The sequence below is a fragment of the Bos mutus genome, chromosome 2, assembly GCF_027580195.1.
Source record: "Bos mutus isolate GX-2022 chromosome 2, NWIPB_WYAK_1.1, whole genome shotgun sequence".
In the NCBI taxonomy this organism is placed as follows: domain Eukaryota; kingdom Metazoa; phylum Chordata; class Mammalia; order Artiodactyla; family Bovidae; genus Bos; species Bos mutus.
The window spans coordinates 71,182,941-71,210,084 of record NC_091618.1 but is presented as its reverse complement, the minus strand read 5'-3'; the positions used below and the strand labels follow the sequence as shown (position 1 = coordinate 71,210,084).

General features: G+C 40.1%; 1 protein-coding gene across 1 annotated transcript in view; it reads left to right on the top strand.

The window, feature by feature from the left end:
* Positions 1-27,144, top strand: part of NCKAP5 (NCK associated protein 5) — a 1,094,443-nt gene that overhangs the window by 846,100 nt on the left and 221,199 nt on the right. Inside the window, 2 exon segments of the mRNA XM_070389536.1 lie at positions 10,171-10,239; positions 19,122-19,160. Of these exon segments, the coding sequence (XP_070245637.1) occupies positions 10,171-10,239; positions 19,122-19,160 (108 nt within the window).

The following is a 27,144-nucleotide window of genomic DNA, read 5'->3' as shown; positions in this document are numbered from 1 at the left end:
ATACCATAAGAGAACTGCTGTCAGGCGATCTATTGGTAGATAGGAGCAATGTGTGCTGCAGCCAGCTCATGCCAGCTTTTAAGAGCCAGTTGGTAGTTTTCAAGAATTTTCCAATCCTGCTGTGAATCATAGCAATTATTATTAATTAAATCATATAAACTTACACATAATTAAAGAAAGTTAATACATACTCAAAACAAATCACGTCTTAATTACGTGCTAACGTTTTACCACCATCTAAATTCTATATCCAGGGTGGTAGGAATCCTGTGTGATGGTGCACCACTAGTCTGCATCTTCTGCCAGCTCTGTGCAGCTGGAAGTGAGGCATGATAGGAGTAATGACACCATGGAAATCAGAAAAACCACAAAGCAGGACTCTTCTCTCCCAAAGAGCCAGTTGTTAAGTATCTGCCAGTGGGCTCCTAAAGAGGACGTTGATTTACTGGTGTGAGAATGTGAGGATTCTGGAGGCTGGTGTGTGAAGCCTGTTTTCAGTGTGCCAGGTCCAGAGTCCTACCCTGTGACTTTGTTATCCCTACTCGGTGTCATTCTGAGGACTTACTTGACTTTTCCGTGATGGGCATAGCCTTGAAAGGGGGAGGGGGAAGTGGGGAAATGGGATCAGCAGCTGCAGTGATTTGCCAAAATGTCAGACCTGTGCAGGTGGCAAAAGTTTGCAAAGAAGTTTGAGTAGAATCAAGAGACAGAAGCTTGGAGGCATAAAGCAGAAGCGTTCATTTCCCTAAACCTATTAATATTTCTTTTTGTAATCCTAATGGTGGCCTACATACCTTCGATGCAAGAGTTTTATATGTAAAGGGTCAGAATTTCAAAGAATCTGGATTTCTTCCACATCCTAAGCACATTACAGGATATGGGAAAGCAAAGGTGCCTGCTTTCAAAGAGTAGAACAACTGGAGGGGAGGAATATAGTCCATCCTGGACTGTAATGTGGTGGGTACTGTAACAAAAGGGCAGACAGGGTGCTCCAAGAGCGTGACGGTAGGGACCTGGCCCAGTGGCATCCACAAATCAGGCAGGCAACTATTTCATGTGTGCAGTTCAGGAAAACTATGAGTAGCATATTGTTCTTTTCATCTGCCCTAAAGGCTAGTGGAGGTTATTATTCCAAACCTTACAGGAAAGCCTAGCAGGAGATAGGCTTTCAAGGTGATAGGATTGATATCCTTATGATAGGATTTCAAGGTGAAATGTAATGTCCTTTCCCAGACCATCCTGCACCCCTGCAAACCTGCCTACTTTCTAACTCCTGAAATGTTACAATTAAAGATTCACTCCTTAATCCTCTCTTAAAATGAAAATCCTTTTGGTGCTTTGTTTATCAGCTTTGAATCTTAATGTGAATGAAGTTAGCAGTATGTCTCTGAGGGAGATGGTGCTTGATAAATGGGTACCTGGAAATAGAAATAAAGTATGAGAAAGTGAGGGGAAAATAGACAAGGGGGACCCACAGATGAGAGGTGCCAGTGGCTGAAGCTAATCTGTATGTGAGGCTGTTTACAATATTGAGGACCCAGGTTACACTTGTCTTGGCTAAACCTTCCCAATCAACAGAATAACTTCTATCCTGGCTGACACCCTTCCTGGTGATAAAGCCTATGAGTTGCCCACATTCCAGATGGAAATTGTTTTACAAAGGACAGAGGGAACTAACACTGATCAAGTTCTGCAATGGGCCAGGCTCTGTTTTAGATTTGTTTTACACTCATCATCTCATTCATCCCTAGAAGAGCGATGGGGATTTACTGTCACTCCTGTTTATCAAGGAGGAGACAGACTCAAAGAGTCCAGGTGACCTGCTAGAAGTGATGGGAAGCTGGAGGTAGCACCAAGATCCAAATAAACATTTGACTTCAAAAGTCAGGCCTGGTTCCATTATTTAAAAAAATAACAAAGGAGATTAACAAAGCATGTTGGCACCTCCCTTTAGAATCGCATACTTTCCTCCTAGGATGATAGATTCTTCTCATTCCTACATATGAAATCTGTACATGGATCTTTCCTGTATATCCCCATAGGAAATAAAATTATCAAGCTTTTTTTGTTTGTATTATGAAAACATTAACTTTTATTATTTTCCAGATATGTAATATCAAATAATATTTTTCTGAATCACACACATTTTTATCTATTCTACACATAGATGCACACACACACAGAAATGCCCTCTCAGGGGCCATTTCTCCCCAGTGAAAATCACTGATCTAGGAGAAGAGAGACAGACTCATAAACAGAGAAAGTGAAGTACAAGATTGTATGGTGTTTTTATCTGTATATAGTGAAAAATCATTATGATAGGTGTTCTACTCAGAATCTGTAGATGGCATGTTGTGGAAGTAAAGAAGAGCACCTGTTACACCTCAAGAGACTCATGAAGACTTCCTGATGGAGAAGGCAAACATGATGACCATCTCCAGTTGCAGAGAAACATTAAGAAACTCCTGCACAGTTAAAGGCAGATGGTATAGCCAGGGAGAGGCAGTTCCTGATGACTGTCTTCATTCTGAAGCTGATTCCCCCAGGTCACTGGTTCTCCAAGTGTGGCCCTCAGACCAGCAGTATCAGCATCATCTGGAAACTTGTTAGAGATGCACATTCTCAGGCCCTGTCCTAATTACACTGAATCCAAACCCTAGGGATCTAACAAGCAATCCTAGATCTCAGAATCATACCAAGTCATCCTGGTGCCTACTCAAGTCTGCCAGCCCCTGGTCTAAAGCCCCAGCCAAGGATTTAAACTCTGCAAATACATAGAGGTTTCATCGCAAAGTGTTTTCTAGTCAGGCCTGCAGATGTGTCTTGCATAACATGTTATCATTGCTTGGGACGCTGAACTCCTCGAGACATGGATGCTATTTTTATTTGAATTTAGGTCTCCAATGCCTTGGGCTGGGCCTTCAGTTCCTGGGATCCATCAAGTTAGTTTAGTGCAAGAGTAAGGACATTTTGGCTGCGTGTCTATGGCATATGAGCACTGAGATTCCTCCTAATCCTTCTAGGAATTCACATCTTATTCCTGTGGTGGGAGGACAGAGCTTGTAAATATTTCCTGAAATTTTCTAAAGTGACGAAATTTATCTCCATGATGCATAGCAGCCCTAGACATTGCCCAGGTATGGAGACTGCAGCTCTTAAATACAGTAAGTGGGGAACTTCGCTGGTGGTCCAGTGGTTAAGACTCTGTGCTTCAAATGCCAGGGGTGCAGGTTTGACCTCTGGTCGGGGAACTAGGATCCCTTGTGCCCCATGGTGCTGCAAAAAAATTACTGTCAGTGGAAAAGACCCTTTTGCTGGCTACCCACCCCAACATGACCACCACAATGACTGGATATGATGATATGAATGATCCTGAAATTCCAAAAGTTTTTAAGATGAAGATAAAAGGAAGGAGATGTGATACCCAGGACCAGTTCTTGGTGTCCTCTATATTCAGGCTTCCTACTGCCCTACTCGATGAAAATGTGAACACTTGGATGGCCTGCTTGATGGCACATTTAGCCACTACCATGATGCTTTCTCCTCGGATAGTTTTCAAAATAAACAGATTACAGTGTAATTAAGGATATTTAGGGCATCTCTGTTTTGCTTGGAAGGCTGAATCTGAAGTGAGATTGTTAGGATGGTGCTTTAATGGGCAATTGGGATATGTAACTGGAGTGCCACAGGACTCTGCTTCAGAGATGCGATCATAAAAGAGTGCTTTCCCACTTGGGGCCTAACCACAATTTTCAAAAAATACCCTTTTCCTGACCTTATTCTGACCTGTTTGACTTTGCTGAATTAAAGGGTTTTTTGCAAACTGGGAAGATGTCATTCCGAAAAAGACCAGCTGTTACAGAAGGGAAACCACGGGCATGCGGCCCTTTTAATGATTGTGAATTGGAGTTTTTTCTCTTTCCTGTTCTTTTTCCCCTTCAGAGAACATCTTTCTCTTTCCACGTTCTTCCTTTCTCCACAAAACAAGTGGTAAAGCAAGGGCGGTAAAAACTAACCTCTGAGGAGTCTGAGTAAAAGGTATGGAAGAATTCTCTGTAGTATTCTCAAAACCTTTTCTAACATCTGAAATTACTTTAAAATTTAAATATATGCCCCATTTAAGTTTTTAGGTTCACGTCTTAGCCAGACCACAAAAAAATGAGTAGAATTTAGAAAAGCCAATGAGCAAGTGAAACATATCCCATCTAAAACAGTGGAACCAAAGGCATAGCCTGGGGAATGAGAACTTGGACTTCATGAGATGAACAGGGACTGGGACTGACCTGAGAGATGGTACATACTATCTAGTGGGAAATGTAAGTTTGTATAGATGAGTGGGCACAGAGTATAAGAGGTGAAAATCCTGCAGTAGAGTTGTTATTTTATGCAGAGCAACATTTTTTAAGCAGAATTATTCTACCTTTTGGTCTGTGGAAAAGGATACTGTCTTAGTCTGTTCAGGCTGCAATAACAAAATACCACAGACGGAGTAGTTTATAAATAACAGAGATTTATTTTTCTCATTTCCAGAGTCTGGGAAGTCCAAGACCAGTGCCCCAGCAATGGTCAAGTTTTAGTCAGGGTCCTCCTCTTGCTTCACAGCCATAGTTAGCACCTTCTCACTCTGTCCTCACAGGAGGAAGAGGGATTGGCAAACTTCAGAGCCTCCTTTTTGAGGACTATAATCCCCTTCATGGGGACTCCAACCTCCTGACCTACTGTCCTTCCAAAGGCCCCACCCCATAGTATCTCATTGGGCACTGGGACCATAAGGATTTGGGGAGGACACAAACATTCAACCATAGCAGATGGATTAAGTGCATTTATAGCGTAGAGAGATTTAAACATAATAAGCACTTAGAGGATTAATGTAGAGCAGTCCTTTAGAAACATGGGTCCATTTAGTCATTTGTAAACTCTGGCCAGCATGTCTGTTAACAGAGCAGGGTCTCTAAGAAACATAGTTTCTTTAAAACATATATTGATATTGCTGTGTTAGTTGCTCAGTCCTGACTCTTTGTGACTCCCGGAACTATAGCCCACCAGGCTCCTCTGTTCATGGAATTTCCCAGGCAAGAATACTGGAGTGGGTTGCCATTTCCTTCTCCAATATTAATATTAAACATGCATTAACTCAACATTGTAAATCAGCTATACTTCAATTAAATTTTTTTTAAAAACCATATATTAATTCATGCCCATTTTCTATAGTAAACCAAAACAATATAGATTTACTCTATGTAGCTCTTCAATTTTATAAAGATATTTTAGGACTTTAGGGATGAAATCAGAAACATTTAGATCCCTGTAATTTGGAGTCATGAGGAAACAGCACAGAGCAGGAAATCCTCTAAATCAGGGACTAAGCCTCGCACAAGGTTTTGATCATCATTGTGCAAGACAGAGCTGAACCCTAAAACCCACCGTTACATTTAATTGAACACTCTAATGACATCCTCTGAGAACACTGCTTTAATAACATGCTTATTTAAAGTGACAAAACCCATGTCATCATTCTTTAATTCTCAGTAGTGACACCAACATTTTCTTTTTCTCTCTTTGCCTTATCCTCTCCTATCCCTCCCATATAAACAGACGCTGTCTCTTTAAATCACACTTAATTAAGTTTTCTTTTTTCTTTTCCTGTTTTTTCCCCTATTGTCTTGTGTTGGTAGCAGGTTAATCCTGAATTTCTAATAAATACAAATGGATTAAATAAAATCATGAGTTTAAGAGTATTTTAACTTCATTGGTATAATTGTTAATATCTCCATCATCCCCTGGGATATGTAGGATTACATTAATTAAAGTGGTCTCTGTAACTGAATGCGTTAACCATAAATGTGGCTGCTGTGTCTTCCCCAGCACTCTTTAGGTATTTAATTTCCTTGCCTGCAATAGATTGTCAGAGCAGTAAACGTGAGGCAACTAATGTAAATGGTGTAATGACGGTAATTATCTGAATGGATCGATTGGAGTGTTATTGCAACGTGATATTGTGGGCAGAAGCAATATTAGACATCCCATACACACTCTGTTTTCAATTTTATTTCCTTACACATTTTTTTCCCAAGATTTTTCAAGTGAAAGTAATGTCAGCCGGCGTTGCTATTCTCTCCTTTATCTCTCCCTATCACCCTTTGTGCTGCTGCTTTACTAAATAAAACCAGCAGAGCCCAGGAAAACTAAATTTCTCCAAAGAAAGCAGTGACCTTATAAGATGGAAATTCTAGCAGTTTCTCTGTGATTCATGGTATCCAAATATTTGAACCTGAAGTCACTTTGTAGATGGGCTATAGATTGGCTAGTTTGTCCCCTTCACTCATTAACTGCTAAAGAACTGTAATCTCAAGGAGGGTTCAATGACTTGTTGAAGGTTACACAACACGGTATTGCCAGGCAAACTAGAAGGGGGTGGAATTGGCCCTCTCTCTCTTCTGGGCTGGGCAGGGAGCCGAGAGTGTGCACCAGCTGCAGGCCAAAAGGGGTTCAGTGTGACAGGCCAAAGCAGAGCGAACCCTGGAAGAAACATTAAGTCAGGAAAGTTTCCTTTTCCTTTGAGTGGGGAATGAAATGATGGAACCATCTGGGATAACCAGTACTTAAAAATCCAAACAGATGTTCAGCATGAGGGTAGAAGGTTTGGGCTGGGTCGCAGATGTCTGTCCATGATGAGAATGGAAAGACCATGGCAGGATCCCACCTGAGGGACAGGAGTGTTGGGAGAGGATTACTAAAACAGGGATTCAAACTCAGAGGGAAAAGGTCAAAGCCAAGTATTAGAATTGGAAGTTGAAGAAGAAACAGAGGTTTGAATCCTTGGACTTGAAAGATGACTAGGTCGAAACGATCTGACAGTGGCAAGAGCACCTTGAAACGGCCTGTTTCCTGTCAGTTTTCTTCGACTTTTGTGCCCCATCCTAGTTCAGTCACACCACTGGCTTTGCTTGTTACGTAACAAATGGGTGTAAGTCTAAAACTTTTCATACATCTGCCCCCCAAAATCCCAACAACATTCAAAGCACTGATAAAACCACACAGAACCCACGCCTTCTGTGTTCCAGAAAACGGAACACTTAGAACTTCAATTGCTGTACATAGAAAAATAAACGCCAAATACCCACAGCACTACCTGCAGCAAGCCTGGTGTCCCAGGGCAGGATGGTGGCACAGGGTACAAGGAAAGCACTCCCAGAACGAGATGACCTGACACCACAAGCTCAGATCTCAGTACTGGCTATCGGACAGGCCTTAAGGTGTGCACAACCTTAAGGTGACCATCTCAGCAAGGTAGTGACTCTAGGGAGAAGAGGGCAAAGAGAAGATATACTGTTTGGAGATGTGAATGTGAAGGGGAAAAGATGAGGGGAAATTTCAAGATGCTATGGAAATAGACCAGCCTCCTCCATCATCATCCGGTAAAGAGGCTAAAACAAGGGTATATAGTGCAAGGCTGGAGGAATAGTGTGTGAAAGTGATAGACTCTGATAAAGCAGGAAGAATGTACCGGAGAGCTGGTTGGGAAAAGGAATGAGGCAAGGACTGTTGATTGTTGCATGTGTAATAAGAGGCAAGGCACGGAATTGTAACTAGATGGTAGCAACAGAGGGAGCAATGAAAGGACCTGTAAGAGGTGTGTGGGTGGTATCAAAGAGATAGGAAAGGAAGCAACACTTTGCTCTTTTTAAGGTACTTTGACTTTTGGAATCATGTTCATGTTTTTCATATTCAAAAAATAACACGAAAGCAACAAGAAGATGAGAAATTAAATTTGAATGCCATCAGAAACAAATTAACTGAATTTAAAAATACATTTTCAAATTAAGAACATAACCACACTAAAGTGGGACGTGGGGGAAGAGCCAATCTATTATCTTTTCAATTCAGTCGCTCGGTCATGTCCGACTCTTTGTGACACCATGGACTGCAGCACGCCAGGCTTCCCTGTCCATCACCAACTCCCAGAGCTTGCTCAAACTCATGTTCATTGAGTAAGTGATGCCATCCAACCATCTCATCCTCTGTTGTCCCCTTCTCCTCCTGCCTTCAATCTTTCCCAGCATCGGGGTCTTTTCCAATGAATCAGTTCTTTGCATCAGGTGGCCAAAGTATTGGAGTTTCAGCTTCAACATCAGTCCTTCCAATAAATATTCAGGACTGATTTCCTTTAGGATTGACTGGTTGGATCTCCTTGCAGGCAAGGCACTCTCAAGAGTCTTCTCCAACACCACAGTTCAAGAGCATCAATTCTTTGGTGCTCAACTTTCTTTATAGTCCACCTCTCACATCCATTCATGACTACTGGAGAAGTCATAGCAAAATCCTTGATAGAGTGGGTGGGGATGGTGTTCACAGTTGGCAGCCAGAGGGAAAATATCAGTCAGTAGATTGAGAACAAGCCAGGAAGGCAAAGGGAAGTGAGTAAGAAAATTTTAGCAGAATGGAAGGAGACAGAGCCACGAGCATGAGCCAACTTAAAAAATATGATTTGATGATAATGGAGAGGTGAAGGCAAAGAGTTGGACATGACTGAGCGACTGAACTGAACAGAACTGAACCTTAACCAAGTGATCAAAGTTAACATATCCAAATACGGGACAGATAGACATACAGGAGCCTGATATGATGCACTAAGAAGGATGCAGTATCATTTCTGTTCCGTTATTGCCAAGTTTGCAGAAGGAAACTTGAAAGAAACCTAAATTAAGTGACATTCCACAATGTAATTGTCTGTTACTATTTAAAAAAAAAAAAAATAGAAGGAAGAAATCATGAAAGACAACTCTTCCAGATTACATGCTCTTGGATGAATGCTAAACACATGCAATGCCTGATCCTGGATATGATTCTGGGTTGGAAAAAGTTTGCCCTAATGACATTATTGGGACAATGGATGAATGGAATAAGGACTATAGAAGAGACTGGGTGCTGTATTAATCAACATTGTATTTCCTGATTTTGAAAACTATACTCTGATTGTCTTCATTATTGGAAAATATATACAGAAGTAGTTAGGGATAAAGAATTGCAGGAAGAAAAAAATGAAAGAGAAGAAAATAATACAGAAAATCTGGCAAAATTGTTGAATCTGAGGAAAGGGTATATGGCAGTTCATCATACTGTTCTTGAACATTTACTGTTCTTGAACATCATCTGCAAGTTTGAAATTACTTCCAAATAAGAAGTTTTTTAAAGCCTGGTGGAAAGAATCTAAATAGAAAATGTGGATCTATGTACGAACACCTCCTAAAAATCATACCACAGTTTTGAAAAAAATGATTTTGAGATCTGTATCCCCATTTCTAAATGTCAGGGAGGGCTGTCCTGAAGGGGAGAGAAGCAAGGTTGCCTTAGGGGATTGAGACAGTGGTTATGGCAGCCGTGGGACAGGTTAACTTACACAGTTTAGGACTCAGGCCAAGGTCAGCAGTGGCGAGAGTGAACCCGGGTCACCAGAGGCAGAAGGCAGTTCTCTTGCCACCACTCTATGTTTCACTGAGTGTTTCTGTTCCTTTGTTATTTTGCTAGTAACCTGGTAACCATATTCAACCTAGGATCCTACAGTACCTTATTTAGCATTCAGGTACCTACAAGGCTCTGAGGAGCAGAAAAGCAGTACTTTTAAGAAGGCAAGTGGAGAGGGGAGGGACTCAAGCATGGTTCAGTTCTTGAGTTGCTCATTGTAGCCTCATGTTCAAAAGTCATTGATTAACCAGGAAAACAACATGTTTAGTCTGCCTTTGGAATTATACTTTCATGACTTTACCTGAGAGTCTCTTCTGTGACCTAAACAAATACCAGGTTATGAATTTATGACAGGTCTTAATGAAGTAGATTAAGGCATTTCTTCCATTTACATTTTCATAGAATGAAATAAACATTGTAATCTTTTTTACAGAACACTTTCACATCAGGCCATGATTTGATTTTCTGCCTGTTCAGAATACCAAGTTTTGCATTTCTTTAAGCCCTAATGCCTTTTTGTGAGAGATAAGACAGAAGTCATCCCTGAGAGATTTATAATAGTACTTAGAGCAAACTCGTCAAAGATTCTTCTACAAGATTGTTTTGGATCCTGAGGAGATATATTTAGTAACTGTATTGAAGAAGTTGTCACATAACACAACATTTCATTGATTTATTTGTATTATTTTTGTGTCTTCACTGCAGGCAGAGAATTCAGCATTGGCTTTGGAAAATGAAAATCAAAGGGAACAGTATGAGAGATGTCTTGATGAGGTAAGGGGAACAGAGAGGTTCTGGATAAGAGGTTGGACTATTTAGGATTCCTTGGTCAGATCTTAATATATGTCTCTTACCAGTCCTGAACAAACATTAGCATTTAGTCCTTGAAAGGGAGGTTGTAAACAAGGAATATGGATAAGGAATGTCAGTCTGTCCCCTCCCCCTCCCTCCCTGTATCCTTATACAGGCGTCTACAAATTCCTTTTGGTTATTGTTTAATATTCTCGGGGCATAGGTTGTGAGATGCTTCACTGTATGATAAATTCCTCCTGTCCAGTAAGTGTGATCCCAGCCTGTGAATGAGAAAAGCTGCCTCGGGGCACACTGCATCGTCTCCAATTGGATGCCATTTCTGAATAAAAGCAAAATCCTTGATAGAGTGGGTGGGGATGGTGTTCACAGTTGGCAGCCAGAGGGAAAATATCAGTCAGTAGGTTGAGAACAAGCCAAGAAGGCAAAGGGAAGTAAGAAAATTTGAGCAGAATGGAAGGAGACAGAGCCACGAGCATGAGCCAACTTAAGAAATATGATTTGATGATAATGGAGAGGTGAAGGCAAAGATGGCAGGTGTCTCAGATTCCTGAGAGGGGAAGGAAAATTGGAAAGTGGGCAGGCCCTCATTCTCTTCTCAGTCATCCCCTCACTCCTGGCAGGGAGTGCACCATCCATCCTTCCTGTGTCACCTTGCCAGGGCTTGCCAGTGACCTCCCTGACCAGCTCTCGTCTGGGGTTGGTTGGCAATTGAAGTTATTCATTTAATGGGATGACTCTTCCAGTCATCTGCCCAATACCCTAAAACTTGCACATATCCTTCTAGAAGATTCAGTTTAATAGTTGTTATGATAGAGCTGACAGAGATTTCAAGAAAATTAGAAAAATTATGTTCAGTCACGTTCCACTTCTGAGCAATGGAAACTGGAAGTATATCTTCAGTCTTTTCCTCCTCACTATCAATTGGGAAACTTTTTCCAACAAATACTCTTGAATTTCCTTCCCCCTTCTCTACCCCGTCCATGAAGGTGATGGAATAAATGACAAAGAACACAATTTAAAAGCCCAGTTGTGGCATAGTCACCTCTGCCATATACTTCTCTTCTCCCTCGAAATTAGAAATGGTGTTTCCTCACAGAGTTCCACATGTGCTTGATATTTTCCTACACCAGTGGTTCTTGTAGTGTGATCCCTGAACTGGCAACATCAGCCTCGTCTGGGAACTTGTTAGAAATGCAAATTTTTTTTTTTTTCATTTAACCTTTAAAATTTATTTTGGCTGTGCTGGGTTTTTGTTGCAGCATGTAGGCTTTCTCTAGCTGCAGCTCTGAGGCTTCTTTCTTGTTGTAGCACAAGGGCTTCTCTTATTCTAGGGTATGAACTCTAAGGGAAGCCCCAGAAACACAAATTCTTAAGCCCCAGCCATAGAGAATAAGAGATTCTGGGAGTGGAGGTGGGCCTGGCTATGATCTCTGTATCAGCAAGATCTCCAGACGATCCTGCTGAACCCTGCAAACCAAGAGCCATTATCCTCATAACACACACCACTTTGCTTCACAGTCACTTGTCGAAGAACCTTCAAACAATCCCTAGAAAGTTGTTTAGTTATTTAATATTTTAATTGTCTCATAGCTCCAGCCATATGGGGCTTTCCTGGTGGCTCAGATGATAAAAAATCTACCTGCATTGCAGGAGACCCAGGTTCGATCCCTGAGTAGGGAAGATCCCCTGAAGAAGGGCATGGCAATCCACTCTAGTATTCTTGCCTGGGAATCCCACAGACAGAGGAGCCTACTGGGCTACAGTCCACAGGATCACAAAGAGTCAAACACAGCTGAGTGACCAACACTTTTCCAGCTATATGTATTAGTTACTCAAACAAAATGGTGTTTGCAGTCCCTTTGCCCTGTCAAGACTTGAAAGGACTCAGAGTCATCTTTACAATGTCCAGAGTTAAAAGAATCACTCAAATCAGTTGACATAAAAGCAGGAGTGATGACTCATGTCTAGTGAGGCCAGTTCAGCCCCTCTCACCTCTGTTCCCCAGGCTGTTGGTCCAATCAAAGTTGAGGGCAAGAAATTCCAAATAGATCCAAGGATATTTAAAGGAACAAATACTGCCCTTGGGTCATATGTATTGATCAGCAAAGTACTACCTTAACCTCCTGCACAGGAATTTCCAATTAGAATCCCTATTCAGAAGTCAAATTTATGTGAATCATACCACATAAACTTAATTTGTCACAGTTTCCCCATAAATCATCCTTCCTCATCAGTCAAAAAACTCCCAGCATTTATTTATGGAAACTCAGGGTCTGTTTTCTATATGTCCCCTATGCCTACATCCCAAAGGTTTCATTAGAATGTGACTGGCACAACCGAAGTTTTCACCCACAGAATCATTTAGTATAAAGTTTCCACTGAAGACAGAATTTTCAGAGGGAGAATTTCTCCCTTCTTAATTGCAGAAATTAACTGTTGCCAAAGAGGTGATTTGTAACAAAGAACCACCTCTGAGCACTACAAATGTTTTGTATTCATGAATCCTGGACCCTGATTACACATGCCAGTTGTTTTGTAACTAATTGCACGAGGGGAGACAATCCATTTCTATGCATTGCAAGAGAACACTCTCAAAGGGGTAGTTGAATGTAGTAATAATGCCAACTGGAAATTCTTTTCCAGGCTTTTTGTACTAATTAAACAAACTAACAAGGTAAGGCCTCATGCTAAGTTATTTCCTTGCTGGTGGGTTTCATAAAATATACACAGGTGGATGAAATGTAAATTTGAAGTGCTTCTCAGTCCCTTTTGCACTGATTGTTATTTTTTGAGAAATGAAGAACATATTGAGGATTTGGGGAAAGTACTTGGGGGTCAGAGATTCCCTCTGATTCCCTAAAAAAAGGGTGTGTTTATTCAGAAGGAACAGACATGCATCCATAGATACACACACACACACACACACAAATACATGCACACACTGTGTCACTTACCATCACCTCTCCTGCCACCCAAACCCTCATCTCCTCACCTTGCAATACAAAAGCAAAACCAAGGACCGCTCCTGATTGTGAGGGAAGAGACTAGAGGTTTTCATGTTTGCATCTAGCTTCTGTGTCCAGCTGTTGAACAGTTCACTGGCAAGCAGTGAAGTGTTTATTCTCAGTATCTCCTTGGCCAGTTCCTTTAAGACCAGTTTATTCCCAAGTAGAGAAGTGTAATGACACATACAACTTCCTCAAACTAATGTCTTACATTTGGATAGATTCAGCTGTGCCCTCCAAACCTTTGTAAGATGTGAACCTTGCCCAGGCTCTGGGATCTCAGGGTGCCCCAGCCTAGCAGGATAAGTGAGGGAGATGGTTAATCCCAGAGGAAGGAGGTGAGGGAAACTCACAGAGGAAATGGGCCGCACTGGGGACTTGGAGAACAGACAGCACAGTCACCAAAGGTCAGGAGGAATGGTGGGCAGGAGGTAAAGAGGGCAACACTGAAAGGACATCTTTAGTGAAAGAGCTGGAGCAGATGAAGTCAGATCTAGAAAGGTGAGTGATTCTCACTCTTACCAGCACATTGGACTCACTGCAGAGCTTTGAAAGAACAGCTGGCTGTCCCCAGAGATTCTGACCTGATTCTGCTCTAGATCAGAGCCTGAGTATTAGAATTTTTTAAAGCACTCCAGGGGTTTATAATATTCAGCCAAGATTAAGAACCACTACCCTTACGTCTCTGAATGTGTGTTTTAGAGAGCATTTTCAGAAGGCATCTGTAAGATGAAAGCTCCACCAAACTGGGTATGATGATAGAAGAGCCAGGTGAACCCATGCAGAAATTTAAAGTTATTTCCAATTTCCTAACAGTGTCTGAGCAAAAAATAAACCCCAGCCCAGTGTTTCTCAAATTGTTTCTCCAGACCCCTCTGCATCACTATGAGGTGTCTTAATTGTTAAAAATTTGACTCTTAGACTTCACTCAACTACTCTTAAACAGAATGAGGGGTGAGAGAACTGTCAATTTGAAGAAGCTTCCCAGGTGAAGCCACCGAACACAGAAGTTGGAGAACCTGCCTCCCCAATCAGGCCATTAGAGTTAGACCAGAGTTCATACCAGGTTACCAGAGTATTTGAGTTCTTCTTTGACTTTTCCACACTCTACACTTCAGATCACAAGGACAGGGAAAACCAGACCTATGAGTGTGGTTCAAGAAAAAAAAAAAAAAAAAAAGCAGCAGAATTTCTTTTAAAGCAAGACTAACTAAAGGCAGAAGTAGATTAAGAACAGTTTTTACTTTTCTTTCTTATTCCTATGGGATATGCCAAGACTGGATTGCTGAATCATCTACCACATGTGGGACCTAAGTCATCTTTAAAATCAATGTCTTGACAAACGTAGATGGCACATGATGTTGCTTATGGCTCTCACATGCTTCAAATGTCCATTTCATGTCCATTTCATGAACGGATCATTCTTGTGCCTGCTCTAGACTCTAACCACCATTAGCAGTACTTTTGTTCTCGTTAACAATATTTTTCCAATATTCAGCACAATCCTTAGCCCAGACTAGGTCACTCAAGGCATATTTATTGAATAACTAAATGAACGAATGGAGATTATGAGCAGCAAATTAATTTCCAAATTAGTTTTTGCTGGAATTCCACATACATATTTAGTTGAATTTCTCCCACTCCCAGGATCTTACAGGGTTTCTTTTTACAGAATAAATAAATAATGTAGATGCTTAGTGATTTTTATTTATACATGTATTTTACACACAAATACACACACACAGACTTCATCCCTTTACAAATGAAAGGGCTTCTTCTCAAACCATCCTTCCTTAAATGCTTACCTGAAAATGTGTTTTACTTCCTGAAGTTTGAGTGACCAGATTCAGATTTAACATTTTTGTCAGGTATTTTTCATCAGGTACTGTCCAAGGTGGTTTCTCTGATGATGTCTGTCATCTCATACTTTTTTCACAACAACTTCAGAGGCCGACGGTTCCCCTGCATTACAGATGAGAAAAATTAGGTTGCTCTCCCACCCCTGTGCATATCAGTGATTGGTCAACACAGGACCATATTGGAACCCGGGTTTTTCTTGTGATTCTCCACCGGTGCTCCTCGTACTTGCCCCCAGCTGTCTTCCTACAATAAACCAAGGTCAAAAGTAGAGAAAACTTCTCCAAAGCACAATTTCTAAAATGTGTGCTTTTGTGACCAGTTTTTTAATTACCTGGCTGACAAGGTAGTGGCTTTGCATGTAAAGCACATAAAAGGATGAAAGCAGGGCAACCAGGCAGGAGGATAAGACTTTAAGCACAGTGTCCACTGAGTTCCTCCCTCGCCCACCTTCGACCCCATCTCCAATTGTCTTCTGGATGTGGTGAGAATTGGCTCCCTCTGGAATGAACTCCCCGATATGGCTTCTCATTCAGCCTCAGGGGCTGTTGTGCAATAAAATAACAGACAAATCTGCATCCTCTATTCTCCTCCCTCTGCCCACCCACTTTGAGATCCCTCCACACCTGAGAGGGAAGAACAAAGAGGCATGTGGGTCAAAGATGAGCCAGGTGTCAGAGGAGCTGGCTTGTCTGAGAGAATTCTTACGGAGAGGAAAGAAGAGATGTACCACAGTGCCCGCCCACCCCTGTTCCTCTCCTAGATGCAAAGGGGGCGCTTTCCACAAAGAGCCTAAGCGAAATGGTCAAACAAGCCAGGGGCTTAGGGACCATCAGCTTTGCTCAGTGTGTCTCGGGTTCCTGTGACCCAGCCCAGCTGCTCGTTTCTTTTTCTTTCTTTGGAGAGGAAAGCTGTCAGCTGACATTGGAAGGTATTTGTTCTCATTAGCTGGGCCTGCCAGGGTGTGATTATTTGCAACCCAAGTGCTGAGGGCAGGATGCGATGATGAAGGCAGGGGCCCATTTCCAGGGATCATCTTGTGAGACTATGAGAGGTTGCAGGCACAAGCTCCGAACAGTTGTTCTGTGCATGCATCTGAGAAGCCTAGCTGTTAAAAGTCCTAACAAAACCCAAGAAACTATCCTTATAGACAGTACCAAGGAAAGCATTTGTATCACTTGCCTGCTTTTCTGCAAAGAACCTGTGAGCCCTTCCGGGTAATAGAACCCCGTGTCAGTAGGTAAAGAAATAATGCATTTGTGTATCTTTGTTCAATTTTCGGGTAGAGCAAACAATTGTCCAAAATATATGCCAAAAGTAACTGTATCAGAAATAGAGTCTGTAAGCCTATAGGGCAAACATACTTGGATTGCAAAGATATAACATATTTACTCCTGCAGGCTTTTACAGATAAGATACTCGTTTATGACTCCTGTTAAATCATGTAGAGAGCTATTTTATGTGACCACCATTCCACAGACTGGTTTAAGTGAGGGGCCAGTTCTGAGGAAGAAAAGAAAATATTGATATTAGGCAGTTTTATGAGAATGTAAATCAAATCCAAAGGTTGCTATACAAAAGAATTAAATTATTTATGGTATAAATTAAGTTTGGTACATTGCTTCTGACTTAAGCAGCATGAATAGTTCTTCTGTTTTTTGTGTGTTTTTTTAATTTGCAAGAATAAAATAGATGGTATGTAGTTTGACTTTAAATTCTCATGAATTTGAATGAACATTTAAAAACTGAAAGGTTTTCAAGATTATGCTATTGGTCAATTTGTGTGGGCTGAGTAACATTTGTCACCATTGTGATTGTGTATAAATAAAGTGATAAAAGAAAAACAGCACAAGTTACAGAAAATGACTTATTTTAGTCTACAGTAATCCTTAGATATCTTCTTTAACTTAGACTGGACTAAAAGAAATACCTAATAATACTTTTTCTTCAAAACTATAGTTAGTTTCAGTAAAAAGCCTTTCTTTTAAACTTAATGTCAGCAATGTAAATTTGAAAAGGATTCTGATAGGAAAAGAATTCCCTCTTGTATATATCAATTATATAGGTAATCTGATTTTAGTCATTTACTACTTGTAGTGCAAATGTCTGCTAACCACAAATAGATGACAGCCTCTATTATAATTTTCAGTGAGGCTTACTGGTAGCCAGCTGTCATTAAGGATATGCTATTTTGTCAATATTGAGTCAAGAAGCAAATTCCATGAAAACATTTTTACCGTAATCTATTCCAGTATACTAAAAAGAGAAATGAGCATACACAATTTAGTATCAACAAAAATTTAATTTGTTATCAAGAGAAAGAGAAGATAGAAGTGTGGTCTTTAGTCTTTGGTTGAATATGAGAATTAGCAAGATGATTACAAGTTTATCACACTTATAACTGTGTTCTTGCCTAACTCTTACCAGCTATGCTCCTTTTGAAACCAAGAAACACATCCCAGTCATAGATACTGTGCAAATTTATATTGGATAAGTGAAGGAAGAAATGAATGAACTGAAATATTTAGGATATTTAAATAGCCTGACTTGGTCTTTAATGTTGTCAGTTTCTATTATTACACTAAATGTTTACCATATGTGTATGTACTGACTAAAAAACTTCATATAATTCACCTATCTACCATAATTTTATCAATAGTAGCCATATGGATATATAACTTTAAGATTGTGGTGAAGTTTAATAAGTGACTCTCTGGAGTGTTTTTGAAATCTGCAGGTGAAAAAGAAATCTTAGTATAAATACATGTAGAAAGATGAATAGTTTTCAGAGAAAATGCCAGATCCTTGAAATATGAGAAATGTGTTACTGATTTTTCACATGGCCTTTAACTGGAATTGTGCCACATGCTCACTCCTAAGCCAGTCACTGAAAGGGAATGAAATTACCAACACCAATTCACCATTCACCTCCTAGGGCCAAGAGGGGTCCAGCTTTTCCTACTGTCCCAAACTGCCCGATACCTGAAGAAAATTAGGGTTCTAGTAATAAGTGACAATTTTATTTAGTTGTATATTAGAAGAAACTCAACATAACAGTGGATATTTTGTTTCTATCTCATATGCAAGTTCAGAAATAGAAAGTGCAGCTCCATACATCATCAGGACAAGGCTCATTCTATTTTTCTGCACCCAACTACTTAATATGTGACTTTCATTTTCAAGATGGCTGCCAAAGCTCTAGCCATCACTTTCATATCCCAGCAGGGAAATAAAGAATAAGGATGGGCCCTCTTTTTTTTAGGAGACTGCCTATCCATCAGTCCAAGAAAATGGACCATCTGGAACTCATTGGGCCAGAATTTTGTCACACAGTGACAAGGCAGGTTGGGAAATGCATTTGTGTGTATCCAGGCAAAAAAAATCAGGGGATGTAAGGGAAAATAAAGAATAGAGTAAGCAACTTTCAGACTCTCTTATAGGTAGTAATGACAGAGGATAATATAAACGAAGATGTGGAGGAGGAAAGCAAAGCCTATATAGGAATGAAGGAGTTGCCCCTATTCTGCACTTTCCACCTACCTCTATTGCAAGTAATTCCAGGCAATGAAATAGTCACACAGCAAAAGAACGGGAAGGAGAGGCAAAGGGCATTGTAAATCAGCAGTGTAAAACTGTGTACAGATAATTAGGATCATGTTTTGCACTATATCATTTTTTAGCCTTCTTAAAGTACTTTACATATGAAAGGATATTATTTTTCCAAATATGGAAATGTGAGAGTCAAGGTATGAATGATCTTTCCAGCCTAACCATCTTAATTAGCAACAAGGTCACCTTTGGAAAATGCAAAATATTACCTAGAAGGATAGGCTTATTATGAAAAGAATCAAATCCTGTAGAAGTAGAGGAAAGAGCCAGACGAGGAGCTCATTAGCTTTGGGAAACTTATTGGTAAATTAGAGTCTGTGCGTATAGGGTCTCATTATTATAATCAGCAACTCTTTTCTTTATTTTTTAAAGGTAGCCAACCAGGTTGTGCAAGCCCTGCTCACTCAAAAGGTAGGTCACTTTCTGGCTTTATTATTTTCATAGCACTTACGTGAATAGATTGGAACTCACATTGTCAGACTAAAGGAAACTATGATTGATAGCTGCAATACTTTTTCATTTATTCAGTTAGGTTAAAATTGTATGCGTTTTAGATGGCATATGAACATCAATGACCAATAGATTCATAAAATTTAAACTCTTGGGGAAGTAATAGAAAGCTTTTTGAAGATGAAAGATTTCCATGGGCCTACCTAGATGAGTAGCAAACCTATCATTTTTATTTAGTAAATGTAAACATTAAATAAGTTGATGGATTCCTCTGGCCTCTATAAAATGAATAGCCTCTGATGGACAGCATTAACAGAGGCCTAAAATTCAGCAAGAGATCTTTGAGGTTAGGAAGGTTATTTAACTTCTCTGGACCTTAATTCCTCTTCTGTAAAATAGAGATAGCAGTGTCCACCTCCCAGAATTGCTATGGTTACTCTATGAAAAGGAAGAGCTGTTCCCACAAAAACAGCTCTGTGGTAAAGATAAAGCAAATGGTGGTGCTAAATACTTGAAAGTTGCTGAGAGTAGATCGTAAGCTTTCTCTCCACAATTTTTTTTTTTTTAAGAGAGTTAACTATGTGTAATGATGGATGTGTTAATTATTTTGCTCTTGGTAATCATTCTACCATGTAATGTATATCAAATTATCACATCTTACACTTTAAGTATATACAATTATATATGTGAATTTCTCCTCAATAAAGTTAGGGGAAAAACAATTGTTAGTCTCTGAGCATGAAATTTTTATACCTTCTCCTTTGTTGTCATCTTATTCTGCTTTCAGATCATGTTATTGGGGCAGAATGGGTAAATGCAGGTAGTTTGCCCAAACTTAGCTAGTTTGGTGAATTTTATTGAACATTTCGCATCTCTTTCCATGATCTATCTGAGAGGCTGAATTCTAGTTCCTTCTTATTTTGTTTATTCTGAGTTACTGCTGTATGAGATAGAGATATCCTCAAAAGAAAATGTGGGAACATGTGACTTGTTCAGGCAGATGTGACTTAGGAGAGCAAAATTACTTATGGCATTTAAATGTTTTTAGTTGAGAACAATTTTAGGGTTTGGCTACTTCTCATGAATGTACTTAAATAATTATTTTAAATGCATGCTGTAAAGGCATTGTGATAACAGTTTTGCTAGACTTTCTCCCCCGACTACTTCTGTCAAAATATCATGCTTCCTGGTATAAATGATTTTAACTGGTTCAGATTTTACATTAACATTACATGAAGAGAGAGATTTGAGCACATTTATTAGGTTAGAGGTAGATTCAATTGTGAATAACAAAAATCCAAAATAATGGTGGCTTAAATCAGGTAACATAAAATTAAATCAGTTGTTTACTCCTCAGATCTAAATCTGCAGGTGGGGAGTACGTAGCCAGCATGATGTCTTTGCTGCATAAAGTTCGTAGGGTCACTGGCATCATGGTTTCTATCTTGTTATTCTGTGGGATGTGGCCTCCATTTCCACAGTTACCTCATGGCCCAAAATGGCTGCTCTACCTCCAGTCATCACATTAATATTTTAGCCATCAGGAGGAAATGAAAGCCAAAGAAAAGGAAGAGGATAAAAGACACACACCGGCTATCTTTTAAGAGAGCCTTCTAAAAGTTTACATACCTCCCTGTTTACAAACCTTAATTATGCAACCACACCCGAGGAAGCCAGTGATGGAATCTTTCTTCTGGGTATGTGCCCAGTTGAAAAGTGATTGTCACCTGGTTGCAGAAGGGGAGAAACATATGTTGAAGGACAAATCATGATTTCTGTCACAGCATATTTGAATACTTTTTCTCTTTCAAAGGCTTTAATTTCTCAGTTGCTTTTCCTCCTGTTCCTCCTCACTTAATTACAGATGTAAGGAATGCCAGGGTGCACTGCTGCAGCTCCATGTGTAACTGTTGAAAGACTTCTCATGCCTTTCTTTTTTAATGGTGCTTCAGAAAAGAGACAAGAAAACCATCTGGCACAATATATAGGAAAATGGGACCTTTCAGGTCAGCCACAAAAAAGTCGCTACACAAATTCAAGTAATAACTAGTAAACAGATAAATCTACCTTGGTACAGTTAAGCAGTAAGACACAAAAAGATGTGCTGCTGTGAGATAGCATACCTCAGGGACGCTGTGAGCAGGAAAAGATGCCAGAGCTTTCAGAGAGTCCAGAAGAATCATGTTCTGCAGAAACGTGCGCCTCCCAGTTTTTATAGAGACTGTAAAATTGCTACAAAAAGACTAAAATTTCTTTTTAATTAAGAGCACAATATGGGAAATAAGATGTACTCCAAAAGCAGATGAGAAACCAAAGAGTGATGTAGCTGATACAGAGTGAAAAACAGAAATCTTGAGTGAATTATCTAAGTCACACACACATACACACACACAAATCCTTGAGGTGAAATTATAGTCATAACCATACAGTTATGGAATATATCATTTGTTGTGACACAAAGGCAAATCTCCCATGACTTCTGTTCCTCCCTCAGCAACCAAAAAAGTATTTTGCTGGCATACTGTGCATTGGCCCTGATAAGTATCTTGAAGTCACAGAGTATATTTCCTTTCTAAGTACTGATAGGAAAAAAAATTATTTCTATAAATTTAGCAGTTTCTGTTAAATGTATTGATATATATCATGTCCTAGTAAAGTAATTCAGTTTATCTCAAAAATCTACAGGTTTTCTTAAGAGAGCTGACTGTTCCTCCTTTAGATCAATAATGTTAAAGTGACAATATTTAACACAGCTCAATTCCAATTATGGCTCCAAATCATAGGTACAAGCCTGTAAGTGCAATCAGTAATCTGAGCCAAACTCATATTTTTGTCTGAAATATATTTTGTCTTCATTAAGACAATTATACACACTGAAAATTTAACTCTTCTATGTTCTTTTTTTAATTTTTTATTTTTTGCCACTAACACAAAGTTGGAAGAAAGGCATTTTTCCCTCTAGTTATTTTACAGTATATCAACAACCTCGGTCTTATCTTCATGTTCTTTAAAATAACCAAATATTAATGGTATGTTTTAAATTTTCCAATAAGAATTAAGACTCTTACATGGTGAAATCTAGCAAAATAGCCATCCAGATAGAAGCACAACACAATTTTGGAGCTTTAAACTAAAAGAACTCCCAACTCCTCTGTATTTCCCTTGTAGAAAGAGCAGTTGGGCCATCTGGGTCCACCTTTCTAGCAATGATGTGTGTAGGATCTGGTTTCCTTAGAGTCTGTTTATATTTACTGCGCACTTACAAGGAATCAGACTCCACGTCTAGCACTTTAAATGCACAAAATCATTTGGTTTTCACCACAGTCTTGTGAGTAGGATGATGACGATAATTTCCCCATGGTTCCAGTTGCTACAAGTGGCAAAGCCCACATGTTAACCTGGGGTTATTGCATTCATACTCCATGCCTTTATCCTTTGCACCATTCAGCCTCCACAATCCCTTTCAGTCACTTCATGTTTTCCCCACTGTAGTTCAGCAAGCAGGGAAACACTGTGAAATTCAACAGATGGGTTGAAATCCAATCATTAGTCACATACGATTGCAAGAAATAAAGGGGCAACGTCACAGGTGGATTTCTTAAAACTTTTGGAAGCATTGCCAGCCCTTGCTAGCAAGGACATCCAGGATCTGACTTGCTTGGAGTCAAAAATGACTGTAAATTTGGAGCTCTTTCCAAATCGAGCTTTCTCAGAATCAGTCTTATTTTTGGATGATAGAATTTCCCAACTGCCAGGGACCTTAGTGAACATTTAATCTTGAGCTTGTCAACTAGCTTTGATAATAGGCTCAATTTACTGTAATTACATAAACTGTTTAGCCATCACTCAGATTAAAAATGTTTTAATCCGAATGCCTTTCGGATGAAGGCTTCCAGTATTCGGTTTGCCACAAGACTCAGCACTTCCCATTGATTAGAACTGGCCTGATGCTGTGATACAATTATGTTACCTGTCTCACTGTTTTATGTGTTTGATGTTGAGGCCCTTGGTTGGTCTGAGATGTGAACAATCTTTTACAGCAATGGCTTTTTTTTTTTTTAGCTGAAGTATTAGCATTCTTAGAAGAGATAGGGATATGAGTGACAGACACTGAAAAGGATTGTGACAAGGAGCGGCTGGTGGATGTGGTGTCCAGTAAGTCTCAGGGAAGGATTGAGGTGGCGGCCCTTGACAAGCCATCTCATAAAGCAGCTGAGGCATCCCTTGTGTTGAAAGCCTGATTTTGTGCAGTAACTCCATTTACAGATGAGGAAACTTGAGGCATAACCAGAGTAAGTAACTTCCTCAAGACTGTGTGGGTAATAAGGACCAGAGTCCAGGCCCCTTAACTCTCAATCCAGTGTATTCCCATAATACATACTACCTCTGAAATAGTTATACCAATATAGTAGCATTTTACATGATAAAATAAAATTTTAATAGTTTTGAACAATAATCTAGTGGTAATATCAGTATACATCAAGCTTCTAAGCAACCAACATTTTCCTAACTTTCCTTTAGCCTGGAGCTGGTAATGGTTTTGCTCTAAGTGCATAAAGTAACCATACTCCATAGCTACTACATAGCAGTGAATCCAGAATCTCGTTCAGCCCCAAGCACAGAGGAAACTTGTTAGAAGTGCTGTGTGTGGGTCCTCCAGGGAAGTTGTGGCTTGGGATCATTAAGGTACACAGGACCGTTTTAGACCAGTATACCACATTGCTCAGTATATTTTCCCCACATATCTAGCTGTAATGTCTTACTTTGTTTTCAGTTGAGAGTGGCATGCAGATTACGAATAAAACCGGCTATTTCCTTGAACCCAAAGACCACTGTACTTGCTTACATGAGACGGAATGTAGTCAAATCTTTGGCATTGTTTACTTCTTTTTTTTTTTAATTTTATTTTATTTTTAAGATTTACATAATTGTATTAGTTTTGCCAAATATCAAAATGAATCTGCCACAGGTATACATGTGTTCCCCATCCTGAATCCTCCTCCCTCCTCCCTCCCCATACCATCTCTCTGGGTCGTCCCAGTGCACTAGCCCCAAGCATCCAGTATCGTGCATCGAACCTGGACTGGCCTTGATAGGAATTATACAACACATTCCTTTTTTTTTTTTTTGCTTCAAAAGACACAACCCTATATTTTATTTTTAGTGAGTCCTTCTCTTGAGACCTGAGAGGTACTAGGGAGTCAGAGAAAAAGAAGGGTTGTGCGTGAGGGCAGATGGTCCAGCCCTTATGGGGAGCCATGATCTCAGAGGCTGGCATCTAAACAGAAAAATTCTTTAGTTTCTAATGCCTTTCCTGGGAGGCATAGTGTAGTTCCTGTCTCTGTAACCGACAGAGTCAGCATTAATGGTCCTTTCACCCAGCCTCAAGATGTCCTACGTGCCTTTATGGCAGTGGGTTCTCACTATGAGCCCAGAGGAAGAAAAGACAGCCAGCTGACACTCTCTGCCCAGGTCTCACTGTAGTCATCAGAAAAATTGTTGTTTTTCTCTCTCTCTTTCCATCTTTCCAGTCTGGTTGACTTATGTGTGTGCGCACGGGCACCCACATGGTTTTGATTACAGTTTCTTGGAGTGAGAGCTGTCTGGCATCATTTACCATCCACAGCTTGAGTGAAGAAAGGAAGAATGTTAGAACAACACAGAATATTCTTTAATATCTACAAACTTTCTCTGCAGCTCATGTCTATTGGTCAGTGATGATAAGACCTGCATCACATTCCTAAAGCCCTTTGTTTTCCCCTCTTCTGTGTACTGATCTAGATAAGCCAAGAGTGATAAATGGTTCTCAAGGTTAATAAATTGTGTTCCTGCTAATGAACTTTTACTGCCTTAAGTAATAGTAATGGCCATGGAAATTTGGGCACTGGTACAAAAACTCGTTATAGAATATATTGATTTTTTCCCCTTTTTTTTTTTTTTTTTAAACTCATCTGAAGAGATCTTTTCAAGTTATTTTCAGTTTTGCTGCTAAAAACAGTTGCTGGTATTCCTTACAAGTCTCCTTTCTCCTTGCAAATCCACACTCATATGCTTCTGTCTCCACCCCTCCCCCTGCAAGTGAGAATGATTGTGTTTTCCCACCCAATAGGTACTATTAATATTTATTTACCTCACAGTCAAGTTTTATTAATTGCTTAATTAGCAGTAGTGAAAACAATTAGTGTTTGGGAGCAGGGAGTGTTATATACATGTTAAGAGCAAAAATTAGCATAAGTGAAACACAGAGGTTGAATTCTAAATAAAGACAACAAATCTAGCCTTTTAATTTGAGCAGTGCCTAGGCCTCCAAAAGAGCCTCTGCCAAGTGGCATGCATGTTTATGGGTGTTCACACCCACTGCCCCTAATTTATAGACACTGCCTTCCTAGAGCTTATACCTGGGTGCCTTGCTCTGACATGATGTTCCTTTGCTTTGCTCTTCATTAGTAGGCAGCAATCAGTTGAAAACATCCTAAGCATAGGCTTCCTATTTACCTAAAAATGTGAGGGGAGTATAAGCTGCGCATTGAGCTATTATGCCATGCCCTGTCTCTTTGCCTTCTGTAAATGAATTGGATAAGCCTGGAAATGATGATGGACCTCAGGTAAAGCCTTGGAAGATGCTAATAGATCTCTCTCTAGCTGCACACTCAGGTTGCCACATGGTTATGTATGGCACACACCTACTAATCTCTATGACTCTGGGGAGCAGAGCTGTGGGCTGGCACTTTGTCTTGCTTGCAGAGCCTTAAGTAAGATCTTAGCTGCCCAACCTGCAGTTGCCCCACATTAGAATATATAGATGGATAAACTAGTAGTATATCCCACCATCACTAGAGAGTAAAAGAATTCACCATAATCTTCCCCTTTAACAACATAATCACACAAGTTTACTAAGCTCCTACTACTCTGTGGGGTACTGTACTAGATGATGCAAGAAAAGTGTCAGACAGTATGCTCATGCTGCTGTTTCTGTATCTTCTTATGCTTTTTGAGGAACATGTTACCTAATCGACAACATTAAGTCCAAACCATGAAAGAAAGTCAACACAAAGCAGCCTGTGACATTAACTAAATGTCACAGAAGAAGCATTGAGGGCTTACTGGAGTTCAGAAAAGGGAGCAGATAAAAGTGGAGGATGCCAGATTAAAGCATCAGGAAGGAGACAGAATTTGAGCTGGATGTCACTTGGACTGGAAGAATGAGGAGGTGGATGAGAAGCCAGAGGGAGGTGAGGCAGGAAGGATGGTGTCAGAATGCATGGCACTTTCGAGAACAAGCAGACCCTTGTTCTTCACATGGTAAGAGCAGAAGCCTGTAAAAAAAAAAAAATCATGAAATAGTGTAAGATAAAGTTTGAAATACAGAAAAGGGTCAGCTTTTGAAGAACCTTGCCTTGGGGCTTTATTCTACCTGGTCTTTCTTGAACCTCTTCGGAGGATGTAGACATGTCAGTACAAGTATCTTTATTGTAAGTTTGTTTGGAAAGAAGCTCCATGGGATTCCAGAGAATCCTAAAGCTCCGTTTTCTCAGCTCCCCTCATGAAAGCTGGGGGAGAGTTCTCGGTGATGTTTTAACTATTACTCAGAAGAGCTGCTCTAAGGGGATGCCGAGGTATGGTTCTTCCACTCCTTCCCCAGCACTAAGACCAGAACACCCCAAACGATATGAAAATCCGCAAGTATAGAGGATGGGAAAGTTCAAGCGGCCTTGTAAGCCCTCACTTCACAGTTGCTTCACTCCATCTAAACGCATCACTGACTCGATTAGCAACCGCGTTGAGGGTTTCAGCTCGTTTCCACAAATGGCAGCGAAGGGCTCCGTCAAAAGTGACAGTTTCTTTAGGTCATCAAATCTCTATTCACTGCAAAAACAGCACTGTCCTTGCGGCTTGTGCTTGATGATTGCTTTCATGAAGACAGTGAAAGGCCAAATATATAGGT